A 13,135-nucleotide genomic window follows, 5' to 3' on the forward strand; every position below is an offset into this window, starting at 1 on the left:
CCATGACACTCACTTCAGACCTCCTTTCCTTTAGAATGCTCTTTGTTTCTCAGCGTAAACACATAATATATTAACATGTATCTATTGCCAAGCTGTACAGATTTACAAAAATAAGGATGGAACTGAGGGTAAAATAGACCTATATAATAATCCTAATGTATTAATTAAAGGGTTGCTTCTTTTTATTTTATATGTGTGGGAGTGGTCTGCCTGCATGTATGTATGTGCACCAAATGTATGCAGTACCACAGAGACCGGTAGAGGATATAGGGATTTCCCTGGAGCTAGAGACACAGATGGTTGTAAGCTGATGTTGTTGCTGAGAACTCCCAAGTTCCATAAAAGCTCAAGTTCCATAAAAGAGCAACCAGTGCTTTTAACAACCAAGTCATCTCTCAAGTCCTAGTTGTGAGATATTTCCTCTCAAAAATATGAATAAGGTACTAGTCTCAAATTTTAATATCTACTAGATTCACTACCACCTATTCTCTATTTCCCTTATTTCCCTTCTTTCTTCTGCTTTTAACTTTTATTTTGTGTTCTCTTTTCTTCTGCTTTTTTAGGCTCACTTCTCAACATTTAGCCCAGGCTGGCTACCAATTCCTGATATTCTTCATCTCCCTTTCAACTGTTGTGATTATAAATATGTACCACAGTTTCCAGCTACCGATACCTGGGTTGCTAGGCTGTATGGAGGGCCGAATGCACACAATTCACACCATGCATACAACAAAGTCCCTGGTTCAACAGAGCAGCATAATAACTACAGTTGCCTTCCCCGTGTTTGCCCAGTTGGGTAATATGGTGCATACAACAACAACAACCTGGAATTTCTACATCACAGTCATGGAGAATATTGATTAGGACCTAGTAAACAGAGCTCCCATTTTCTATATCTACGGCACATTGTCTTGAATGGTGCTATGATTGATTTCCCAGGATTCCAATGGGCAGCACTACCAGTGGAACGAAAGCACTTCGTGCTAACATTTCTTATTCAGAGTTTCTTTCCAGCATTTACTGCTCCCATTTTTGAGCTGGTGGGCATGAGCATAGCTTCAGTTTTTCCCTTCTTCAGCCAACCTACACATCTGTATTATTTCATCTCTGAGGTCTACTACCGATCTGACCACTCAATTTTCTTTTAATACAACTCTGGTTAAATTTAGTCATAAAATTGTCCCTTCATTTCCCCCTGACCCATCTTCCATGTTCTTTGCATTCCATTTTGTTGTGGTTTTATTTTTTTCATAAATTTTATTGATGCATAAGGTATAATTGACATATTTATTTTAGATGTAAAGTTTCTCTACAAAATGACCTTAATGCTCCTCTCAGTGTGACTAAATTTTAGATGGACTTTTTGTGACAAGTGATCTTTGTCCTCCTAATTCTTAGAGCATTAAAAAAGTTTGCAACTTCAAACTATTTGTCTCCCTTCTTAAGATGTAATTTTCTCTTAATAGGTATACAACCTCAAACTTTTTTTCCCAAGGATCTGAATCATCTTCTTAAAATGCAGTACTCAGGCACCCATACCTCCTTCATCTGTATGTAAGTATAGGATGCTAACTCCTCTAAGCACCAATTAGCAAGCTTAGATGGTCCAATAATATTAGGTAACCTGTCCCCCACTTATGTTTCATGTTCCATTGGCATTATTTTATGGTGATCAATTCTATTTTTGTTCCTAAAATGTCCTTTGTCTGTACTTTGTTCTTTCCAGTTCCTCAGCCTGGTGAGCCACCCCCTAAAGATCTCTGCCTGTCAAAATGACATCCTACCTTTAAAGCTAGTCAAAACATTTCCAGGAACCATACATCAATCCTATACATCTATAGGTTTTGATCACTCACTATTATGAAATTTGTATTTAGTTTATGGATATTCTGTTTCAAACTTATTTGATATGCAATGGTAACAATGGTATCTCACCATTTTAATACACCTCATACCTCTTAATATATTTCATTATTTGGAGACCTCAATAGATAAATACTGAATTGAACCTAGTCCACTTGAATATACTGAGTAATTTGGTTCGGATAATACCATTTAGTAAAATCTAAACAAAATTGCAGTCACATTTTAGAGCTTCCCAATAACAGAGAGACAATAGAGTGATTTTAAGACCCTCTATAGCCGCACACTTGAAATATAGTGTTCAGAGCAGAATAGAAATGCACACAGGAGTGAAGGAATTTATACAGCACCCTGGCTTAAGTCTTGCATCTACCTTTTCTTAGCTGTGCTATGAAGGGAAGTTGTGTAACACTTTTAATACTTATTCCTTGCATTTTTAAGATGGGATAATAATGGTGCCTTCATCTGAGAGATTTTACGAATGCCATATCAAATAATACACGCAAAACAGTATAAGATGCAAGAGAGGTCACCTTAAGACTACGGATAATATCACAGTATGATTATTGTAATCATACAGAGTGTTGAGCAATATTAACTTACTTAAAAGGATACATTGTCTCCTGAAAATATGACACAGATATTTGCTTTAAAAATGAAACAAAAAGCAGGAGTTTAATAGACTACCATATATTAGGAAAGGAATTGACTCAAGACGCACACCTTCTTTTTAAGAATGTGTGAATTCCGTGGGGGTGAGGTGTAAAAGCTGGTGTTTGAAAAATAAATTAAAAATAGGTCTTTAAGAAATAAAAATCTGTGCCTTTTGTCATTGCTGAAATGTGGAAAACACATCTGTAGTATTTGGAATATGGCCAGACTGAAAGTTGAGGACCTTAGATCCAGGCTGGATTTGGTTTTCCTGAAAGCTACACACAACTTCAACCACTAGCTCTATGCCTGGATGCTTGAGATTTTGCTAATCAAAATATTAGAAGGGGTTTTTTAAACTGAGGAGAAGCAAGCTGGTCAAATGCAGGATTCAGCTCAAAAGTCAAATTTTCAGATGCAGATTCTGAAGTTTCATGCCTGACAACTATGTGGTGATATTTTCTTTGGTCACAAAAAAGTTCGTTACATCTTTTGATTTTAACATAGAACTTTTAGGGTGAACAGTCTTGGCACTAAAGGCAATAGGATAGTTGAAAAACTCAGTCTATTTTTAGGCTTCTTCACTTGATGTGAAGAAGAGACAAGAAAAAATTTTCCTTCACTATCTCTTTTAGAGGGAGGCAAATTGTCTTTAGTAGCCAAGACCAGACAGTGACTTTTTCCTATCAAGCTCTGTCTAGAAACCTAGAATGTTCCCCCTTCTACCCCAACTCCATCCCAAAGGTAACAAAGAAAAAGCCCAGACATCACATGAACACTAAAACCAGCAGTGTAAGACTAAGAAGGACTGGAGAATGCATATAGCACTCCTATGAAGGCCAGGTTACAAGCACAACTGGAGAGTGCACATAAAACTATGAAGGCCAGGTTACAAGCTCAGCTCAAGACTGCACATAGCACTAATGTAAAGACCAGGTTCCAAGCATGGTTACTGAGTGCACATAATACTATGATGGCCAGGTTACAAGGCAGATAGATTTGTAAATGATTGGCAAGTATTTTGCGTGATCTTAGAGGGTAAAAATTGTTTCTACTTAAAGAATTCTCTTATTTTTAGTCCCTTTTTTCTTTTCTTTTATCTTGAAGGAAAATTAGAGATCACTAAGGTTATAATATAGATTAAATAAGGGTGTTTGTGCTGTGGAAGGGCTGAAGCAAATGACACTCAAGGCTGGATAGGAACCTGCCAAAAAGAAAGAGTTACACCTCTAGGGTCTTCCTATCTACTTTTAAAATCCCCTTTTCTGCTGTTTTCCATGCTCATCTTTCTCATTTTGGAGGCACAGCTCTACTATTCCAGATATATAAGCCTCAAGCAAATGAGAGATATTGAGTAAGAACAGATGGCTAAAGACAGTTCTTCACAATTAATTTTATGGCCTGTTAGTATTATCTTTAAAAAGTATGTGGAAAACACTACTAGTTAAATTTAAATAGAATTTTTAAATAAACTATTTTCAAGTGTCTTTTATATGATAATGTACATTATAACTCTGAGGAGAGCTGTGTAACATACAATTTTTCAGATCTTCCCTAATGTCTGATTGTTAGTTCCTCTTCGAGCCTCACTTTAATAGTAGGATAATAGAGTATAAATAACCAGGAAGTTGTTTACATATGACTTAGAAGCTTTTAAAGGGCATCAAATGCTATAAAAGGCAAATGAAAGCCATTCGTTCTCTAAATGTGTTCTTCCACGTAGCTTTTCAGAGGTCATGCTCCTATGTGGAAAAGCATGGAATGATTCTTGGCCATAAGGCAAAAACAGTCTTGTCATATGGGTAAATGTTTTCCTAAATAGAGAATTGTATACTGAAATGAATACACTCTTGGGAACTTGAAGAGATCACAGGAGATTTGGGTCATGCCTAAAATACAAAAGTAAAAAATACAGATTCTTTTTTCCAAGGTGGAGGCAGCATGGCAAGAGATAGGACCAGTCCATCCTGGAGATTCCTATGTTTCATTTCCTGTGAGATATAGCTTGTCTTTGCTAGTTTATGTGTGGTTCTCACTCTTTATCTCCCCGGTGTCACCCCCAAAACTACATAGGAGTATAGCTGGCTTTTTAAATATCCTCTCCAGTTCCCAGAAATCCAAGATACAACCCACACTGAAGGCCATAAGGTCAACCAGTTCTACTGGCTAAGTGGACTAGCAACTGGAGATCCAGCTGCACAAGATGAATCACGCTAGAGTGAGGTAGATCTCAGGGTTTACTCAGAATGTGAAGCTTTTATGGGTTACAATTACTAAAATAACACATCCCTGCGTGTACCCCTTTGCTTGCTTATTTGGTGAGAAGGCTAGTAGCCATTGATCAGATCAATTAGTGTTAGCAGGAATTGGTGCTATTTGATAAAAAGTTTCTTTATTGGGTGAATATTTGGATAAGCATCTGGAGAAGAATGTAGGCTCTTGACAGCAGTTAGAGTGCATGCAAAGGAAAGTGGTAAAAACAAGAAGGATGGGCAGGAGAGAAGATTACACAGGAGGACAGTTAGCTCACATACAAAGTCATATACATGTCATCAGGGGAGATATCTGGGGGGAAAGAATTAAAATTACAACAAAACAAAACAAGGGTGGGGGTAAACATGGAAAGACTGGAAAATGAGTGTGATTCAGGTGCATGATGTGCAATTGCCAAAGAATCAATGAAAATATTATGTTGATAAAAACTACAAAAGCTGAAATTCCTCTTCCAATTATTTATATCATGGTGATTAGGCAATGTCTCTTATCTCCATAGATGTTCAATGATACCTATGAAGACCGAGCCTGCAGCAATGGAACACACAGAGAGATTATTGGGACCACCATCTATCAATCAATGCAGCAGTAGTGAGGGCATAAGCCTTAAAAGAAAAAAAGGTAGATCTTACAGGAAACAGAGGGAAGGGCTTGCAGTGATATTCGTTTAAAAAGCTTTGCAATTACATTTCAATGTCAAAGTCTGAGGTTGCCCCCAACAAGTACATTGACAACAGACAACAATTTTCATTCTTTAAGGAAGAATATTTCCACTCTGGTGATCTGTGCCTCTCACTGTCCCCAAGTGCCAATAGCTCCAAATAAGTTGGCTTATAATTTTAATGTTCAATTGGCTACATCTACTTGTGTGCTTTAAATGGCTTTTAAATTTAGCTTGACTCTAGCTGCATAGTTTCATTTTCCGCTTCCTACCTAAGACGGTTTTCAAATTTTGGCCTGTTGGGTGGTCCTCCATTCTGCCTGTTAACCAGAAACTTCATTCTTATCTCTCCCATGCAGAGCACAAAGCTAACTAGTCACTGTACTATCCTGTTCTTTTTTCATATCATCCTCTTTCAAATTTTCCTCACTTACTGTGAATGAGCCTGCTAAAACTGGTCTAGCTACTTACCCACTTGCTGTCCATCTACCTTGTGGTCTGCATCAATTATTACCTAAAATACATCTGATCACTCACCTGTCAGATGTCAATGGCTCTTGCTTGCTTTCTCTCTCTCAAACAATCCTTTCCAAAAAGGCAGAATATGTAATGTATAGGGTACAAGATGGAGCTTAGTAATGGGGTCTGAATATATGTTCCATCATTCATTGATAAAGAAGTCTAAAGGAAAATATTATATTTTCCTAGACTTAAACTTTTTATTTTATTATTTTAAAGATTTATTTATTTATCATATACACAGTGTTTTGCCTGCATGTACATCAGAGGAGGGCCTCAGACCTTATTATAGATGGTTATGAGCCACCGTGTGGTTGCTGGAAATTGAACTCAGGACCTTTGGAAGACCAAGCAAGTGCTCTTAGCTTCTGAGCCATCTCTCCAGCCCACCTAGACATTTTAATCTGTAAGTTAATATCTACTTCTCATGGTTGTTATATATCAAATGGCATTCAGTACATGAAAAAGACTGCAAACAGTAGAGCACAAGCCTTCTAAGGTATTGAGTACTTCACAAATACATAAAGGAATATTACAACCGAGGGGTCTGGTCTCAAAATATATGTTGTTTTCAGTCGAGCGTTTGTGTAGTTGTGTTTTTGCCATGGTATAGTTATCTATTTCCTGAGTAGGTTTGGTTGTAGCTTGACCCTTTGGGACGGAGTTTTCCTTCTAGTACCTTCTATAAAGCTGGATTTGTGGATAGGTACTGTTTGAATTTGTTTTTGTCATGGAATATTTTGTTTTCTCCATCAATGGTTATTGATAGATTTGGTGGCACTCAGAGGAAGGATAGCAGGTTACCAAGAAGAGACTTGATACCCTATGAGCATATACAGGGGGAGGAAATCTCCCTCAGGCACAGTCATAGGGGAGGGGAATAAGGGGAAAATGGGAGGGAGGGAAGAATGGGAGGACACAAGGGATGGGATAACCATTGAGATGTAACAAGAATAAACTAATAAAACATTTTTAAAAATATATGTTGTTATACAGAGATAGGTATCACACAAAAATACATTAAAGTCCTATGAATATAACCTTATTTGGGAAGAGGGTACTTGAAGAACTAATCAAGTTAGGATGAATTAATGTAGTCAGACCCTAATCCAGTATAATTGTGTCCATATTAAAAAAGGAGGGTCATGGCGAAAAGACCATCTGAGGAAGGGGCAGTTGGTGATCTATCTATAAAGCAAGGGACCAGAACTGCCAGCCATCAGCAGAAACCGATTATCTTAAGGCAAACAGTTGTAGTACTGTGTTACCCTAGCAAACTGGTGCATATACATAACAATTTTAGCGCCATCACTTTTGTGCTCTATGAGTTAGGCTACTAGACAATTCTTTTTTGCTTTCTGAAAGGCACTTACCTTTCTGTGATTGTTTCTCTGAGGCCACTTGCCACACCCTTGACCACAGTGCTTGCTTTGGGTGTCAGTACCACCTGAGATATAAAAAATGAGCCTTTTTTTCTTCTCTCAGTGATGGATGCCTGAAGAAACTGGATCAGTTTCTCAGGGTCTGTCGTGTTTGCCCAGGGTGCTGGCATCATCTGCCCAGGCCAGAGGAAGGGCACTTCCAGAGCCACTGGACTGTGGTAGAAGACTAATACTTGATAGTCCTTCTCCCATAAGTACTTTAAACTCACTTCCTGGGCAAAAATGGCTGGGCACATTTTGTTCCCATAGATGTCTTTCAGCATTTGGACCAGTTTTTCATGATGATACTTCTGCATTCCATAAAAATGGTTGAAGTCCAAGAATACTACCTCCTTGTGGTGATCTGTGAGAAATGCATTGATCTCTTCAAGACCCTCATTGACTTTGGCACTGAATAAGCCATGAGCAAAGTACAGTTCGTTGTCTGGGTCTCTGGGCTTCGTGGAAATCCGAAGGTCAAAGTAACGGATCCCGGCTCCCAGCTGACCAGTGAAGCTCATCGTCTGAGTGGCTAACCATTTCCGCATCAGCTTCTTGGCTACAGTCCCAAACACAGAGACAAAGTTTTGGACAGTTTCTGGCTGTTCGGGGCCTACTGGAGAGGCTTCGTCAATGTAGAAGCTGAAAGAATCATGGGACCCTGGGAAAGCAAAAAGGTATAATGTGGTTAATGTCCTATCTTTCATACATTTTACTTCTTTCCCTCCTGAAAAGGAATCTCTCTCCCTCAGATGGGATGAAGGAACTACAAGGCAATATTTACTTAATACACACTTTTTGTGGGCTCCTTTGAGTGGTTTGGTATTGGAAAGAGAACATGTCAGTTGATCAAAACTGATAGTAAAATAGTAAACAATTTCCTTCAAATCAGTACTTCAAGACTCACATAATCATCTACTGTGAACTAAGCTGACTGTACTCACAACGATAGGCTTTCTATACCAGCAAGGTAAAGGATTATTCACAAAGTGTGATGTATGTAAAGTCACAAGGACTAAGTGCTTTGTCTTCAATTTTACCATCTATGATGGCTAATCTTGTGATAGAATTTGAAAATCGCCTAGGAGAATGTTTTCAGAAACAGCTGATTGATGTATGAAAATCTACCCAGAATGTGGTCAGCACCATTTTGTGGTCTGGGGGCTCTAGACCAAATACTACAGAGAGAGCTAAAGTGAATGGTGTATCCATATTCTTCTCTCTGCTTTCTGACTCTGGATCCAGTGTGACTAGCTGTTCTATGCTACATCTGCCATGACTGGGGCAGAGCTCATTACTACTCTTTCCTTGTCAGTCACCCTCAAATTGTGAGTCAAAATAAATTTCCCCTTCTTTAAGGTGCTCTTATAATGCACTTTGTCATAGCAACGGGAAAGCCTTCAAAGGTTCCTTTTGTTCTAAGCATACAGGGATATATCAAATAAAAGATCCTCTGCACACATGGATAAACAGAGTATGAATTTTCACCTCATACATTTGGTCAAACAAAAGAGAGATAATAAGATCTAGGAATGAGAGCTAAGAGTATAGTACAATGTTGTCATCTTTATCTTCATTTCCGACTTGTACTTGTGAACTATTATGAGACAAAATGCTTTTTACATGCCAAATAAACAATGAAATTTCTTGTAAATTAATACAACTGGCTGTGCTTAAATATTAATAAGTAGACCCCATTCTTCACAGATATTTTCTCTCAACAGAAAGCCCTCTCTGTGGAATAGATTTTCAAATTCATAATAATTCCTTCCACTGGATAACAAGAACTATTTGTTCAGCTATGTACCTGGGGAGGTTATGAGTGCTAAACATTCTTAAATGTAGTGATTGACATACTTATGGTTTACTTCTAAATATGATTTGCTTATACTTGACATGTGATCAGGACCTTATAAAATGATATTAACATTGAGTTTTATCCTTCTAATCTCCCTTTTGGCTCTAGGTCATGATTACTGAGTCTTTACAGTGGAACTCATTTATCCTGGATGCTTGACACACCAGAAAAGGCAGATGGGCTCTGGTTTTGACACTTTTTTTTCCCTTTCCTGACCTTGTCCCTGAGCCATTGTTTCCCATCTGTTACTTAGCTTCTCTTGAGTTCATTTTGTTGCCCTGATTTTGACATAGGTCCCATAAGACACTGATTGTTTTGTAGATCTTTGACTTCTTCAACCTAAAACACACACACGCACACACACACACACACACACACACACACACACACACACACACACATGCGCGCGCAAGTACCTCTAAATTTTTGGAGGCAACATCTTAAGGAATTTGTCAAATAATCTATTTGAGCTACTTTTTTTCAATATTTATCTTGCCTAAATTCTATAGCTGTACCTATATGTGCTCTGTCTCCATGCATGCATATAACCATTTATTTTTGCAGAGTCCATAGAAAGAAGTTGAAGAGCATCAACTTCAGATACTGTGGCAGGTTCTGTGATACAATACATTGTACTTTAGTACTCAGAAAATTATGATCTGTAAGCTTTAGAGCAGAGAATATCTTGAATTTTTAGACTTTTAAACAATAAAAGATCATCCAAACAAACAGAAATGCTATGTTGAGCTTAGTCTCAAGCAGGATGATCTATTTATCTTACTTAATGATATGGCAAGAAAATGCCAGCTATTTCTGAATAAATAAAATTGGACCTTTGCACCTGGCACTAGCATATTTTATAGGTGTTTAAATGACTGAATATTGATTTATTAGTAACAGTTTATCTGATTCCTAATCAAGTAAAGAAGCTGAGCAAAGTCTACTGTAAATTGATGTACACACAGAAGTGTCTGCACTTAGGAAGACTTAAAACTAAATGATGTAAGATTAAAACAGTGAAATAATCACATACATCCTAGAAAAGTCACCAAATATACCTTATGACAGAATCAGGATGAAAGTACTGGGTACCATGCCAAGCTTGTAAAAGACATTAATTAAAAGCAAGAAGAATTAAAGCAAATATAGCTAGATTATTTATTCTATTAATGATGTCTTGAGGTTTTTTGTGCATATTTGTAGCTTTTATTAGTATTAATTATTTATATATAATAATGAATTTAAATTTTTATCATTACATTTTCATTTATATACAGTATAATTTGATCATATACATCCTCCCTTTTTGTCATCTTACTCTTGCATATATCTCTTTCTTCCCTCCAAGTCTTCCAGGGTCATGACCTTCCTTCCTTTTATTTTTTACTGTTTTTAATGACTGTGTGTCCCACTGAACTCAACTACAGCACTTATAGCATCATGAACAAAGATTATTCAATGGAGCACAAACACCTTCCTTGTGGGTACAGGCTGGAAAAACATGCCTCAACTTCCCCCTACAATAGCTATTAACTACATTTATATCATTAGGCAAGGGCACACTCCACTATCTCATCTTCTTTCATGATTTTTCAATATGGCTTTAGTTTCACCTTTCTTTAATGTAGTGCACAGTAAGTATTTTTTTAATATAAAAGGGCATGCGAATAATTAATTGTGAAAATACAAAATAATTTTAAAATAATGTTATTTGTTGACATTCAAGGAAGGTATGACATTGAGGTCAAAATAAGAGAACATTAACACTAAAAAAAAAACTGCTAAAATTACATAGAAAGAAACAATGATGTCTTTGCCAATATTCCTTTTAAGTTAGGTGGTGCCATTGTGTACAAAGAGCAAGGTCTGGAGATGGTGTACTGGGGCTTCTTTATTCTGTAGGCATTATTTTGGAAAAAAGTTACATCAGTTGATACAAAAGACAGTCTTTGCACTGATGTGAGAGTGAATAGCCTAACATGGAAAATATTTCCGAAGTGAAAATTTTAATGTCTTTAAATCCTATCTACAATGCTACTTCCTAGTGTCAACAAGCTCACTGAAATGTCTTCTATTGTTTGATCTTAAATTATAAGCATTACTTTATGAGACTGAAAAAGAGACAGAAAAATTTGTCCTACGTCTTTCTCTTTTTTTCTTTCATCTATTTATTTACTTAATCACTTTACAACCTGACCGTGTTTCTCTCCCTCCTCTCCTCTCAGTCCCACCTCTACTCCCCCCTTCCCTCTCCTCTTCTCAGAGAAAGGGAAATCCCTATGGGAACCAACTTACCCTGGAACCTCAAATTGCAGCAGGACTAAGTATATCCCCCCCCCCCACTGAGGCCAGATAAAGCAGCCCAGTTAGGGGAAAGGGGTCCAAAATCAGGCAAGTGATTCATAGACAGCCCTACTCCCATTTTTAGGGACCCACATGATTACCAAGCTGCACATCTGCTACACATGTGTAGGGGGTTTAGGGCCAGCCATGCAAGCTCTTTGGTTGGTGGTTCAGTCCCTGTGAAGCCTCAAGGACCCATACAAGCTCACTGTGTAGGTCCCTGACCCCTCGGTGTTCCTCAATCCTTTCTCCCATTCTTCCATATAACTCCTCAGCTCAGCCCAGGTTAGTTTACTCTGTAGGTCTTCTTGTGGTACCCTTGACCCCTCCAGCTCCCTCAGTCCTTCCTTCACCTCTTCCGCAGAGCTCCTGGAGCCTCTCCTGTCCCCGAGATCCATTCTTTCTGTTGATACTCCCCCACTTCCCTTTCTCTTTAAGACTGGAAAGCCCTCTTCCTTTGGCAATCTTCTATAGTCTCTGATCTAGCCTTTTGTCCTGTGCTGACTTTGTGTTACTGGACTCTTGACATCTCTCATGCTTGGCTTCAAACTAGCAATCTGAACCCAAGGTAACCATCACTGTTTTGGGCTGGTTTTGTCCTGTCTTCACAGCAAAGGTCTGGCACCCCATCCACAAATGTGGCTTATCCAGGTTCCTGTGTTTGCTCTGGCCCTTAATGATTGAACCCAAGAAGGTGATCTCACATCTTTGGAAATTGAGAGTCTGATTAGTTTCTTGTCCACTTGTTAAGACTTTCTTCACTCTAGCTGAGTGGTTATAATACTTCTAATACTTATTGGGTAGGCTTTAAGATCATTGCCCAAAATTTTAGGCTTTGTTACTTTTGAATATAGCTATTTGGCATTCTCTCACCCCCCCCCTCTGTTTCTCTCTGTCTCTCTGTCTCTGTCTCTCTCTGTCACTCTGTCACTCTCTCTCTCTCTGTCTCTCTGTCTCTTCCTCTTCTCTCTGTCTTAAAGCACCGTTTTAGTTATGTCCTCCAAATTTGTTTTTGTTTTCATTCAGTTAAAATAATTTCATATTTTCCTTGTGATATTCTTTGAATTTTGAGTAACATATATGTATTGTTTCCTGAATACTTATATATTAAGAAATATATGTTCATTCTTATTTTTATTTTATTTTTTCAGTGAACATTCATACATGTGTCATTTCAATCTTTTTATTTTATTTGTGGCACTGCATTTTCTTGTAACTTTATGTAGCCTAGAGTTTTGTCCCTCATGCCAACCTTGAACTCAGCTTCTTGATTTCTGGGACTACAGGAGTCTGCCAGCATACCAATATTATAATTTCCTTCTATTAATATGTAGTCAGATTTATTTCATTTTTATCTGATGACTTTCCGTGTTCATTTCAGAAGAATGTTTATTCTGTTGCAATACTCTAAATGATTTTTAGGTTGATTTGATGGATGATTTTGCTCAAATATTTCATATTCCTATTAATTTTTTATTTTATTAATTAGTAAGAAAGAAGTTTCAAAACCAATCATAAAGATTTATTTATTTTTTTGTCATTGGG

General features: G+C 37.6%; 1 protein-coding gene across 1 annotated transcript in view; it reads right to left on the bottom strand.

Moving 5' to 3' along the window:
- Positions 1–13,135, bottom strand: part of PLCXD3 (phosphatidylinositol specific phospholipase C X domain containing 3) — a 162,717-nt gene that overhangs the window by 55,857 nt on the left and 93,725 nt on the right. Inside the window, exon 2 of the mRNA XM_084781471.1 lies at positions 7,342–8,050. Coding sequence (XP_084637597.1) covers positions 7,342–8,050 — 709 coding nt within the window. The remainder of the gene's footprint in view (positions 1–7,341; positions 8,051–13,135) is intronic.

The sequence above is a fragment of the Acomys minous genome, assembly GCF_964271855.1.
Source record: "Acomys minous genome assembly, chromosome: 5".
Classification (NCBI taxonomy): domain Eukaryota; kingdom Metazoa; phylum Chordata; class Mammalia; order Rodentia; family Muridae; genus Acomys; species Acomys minous.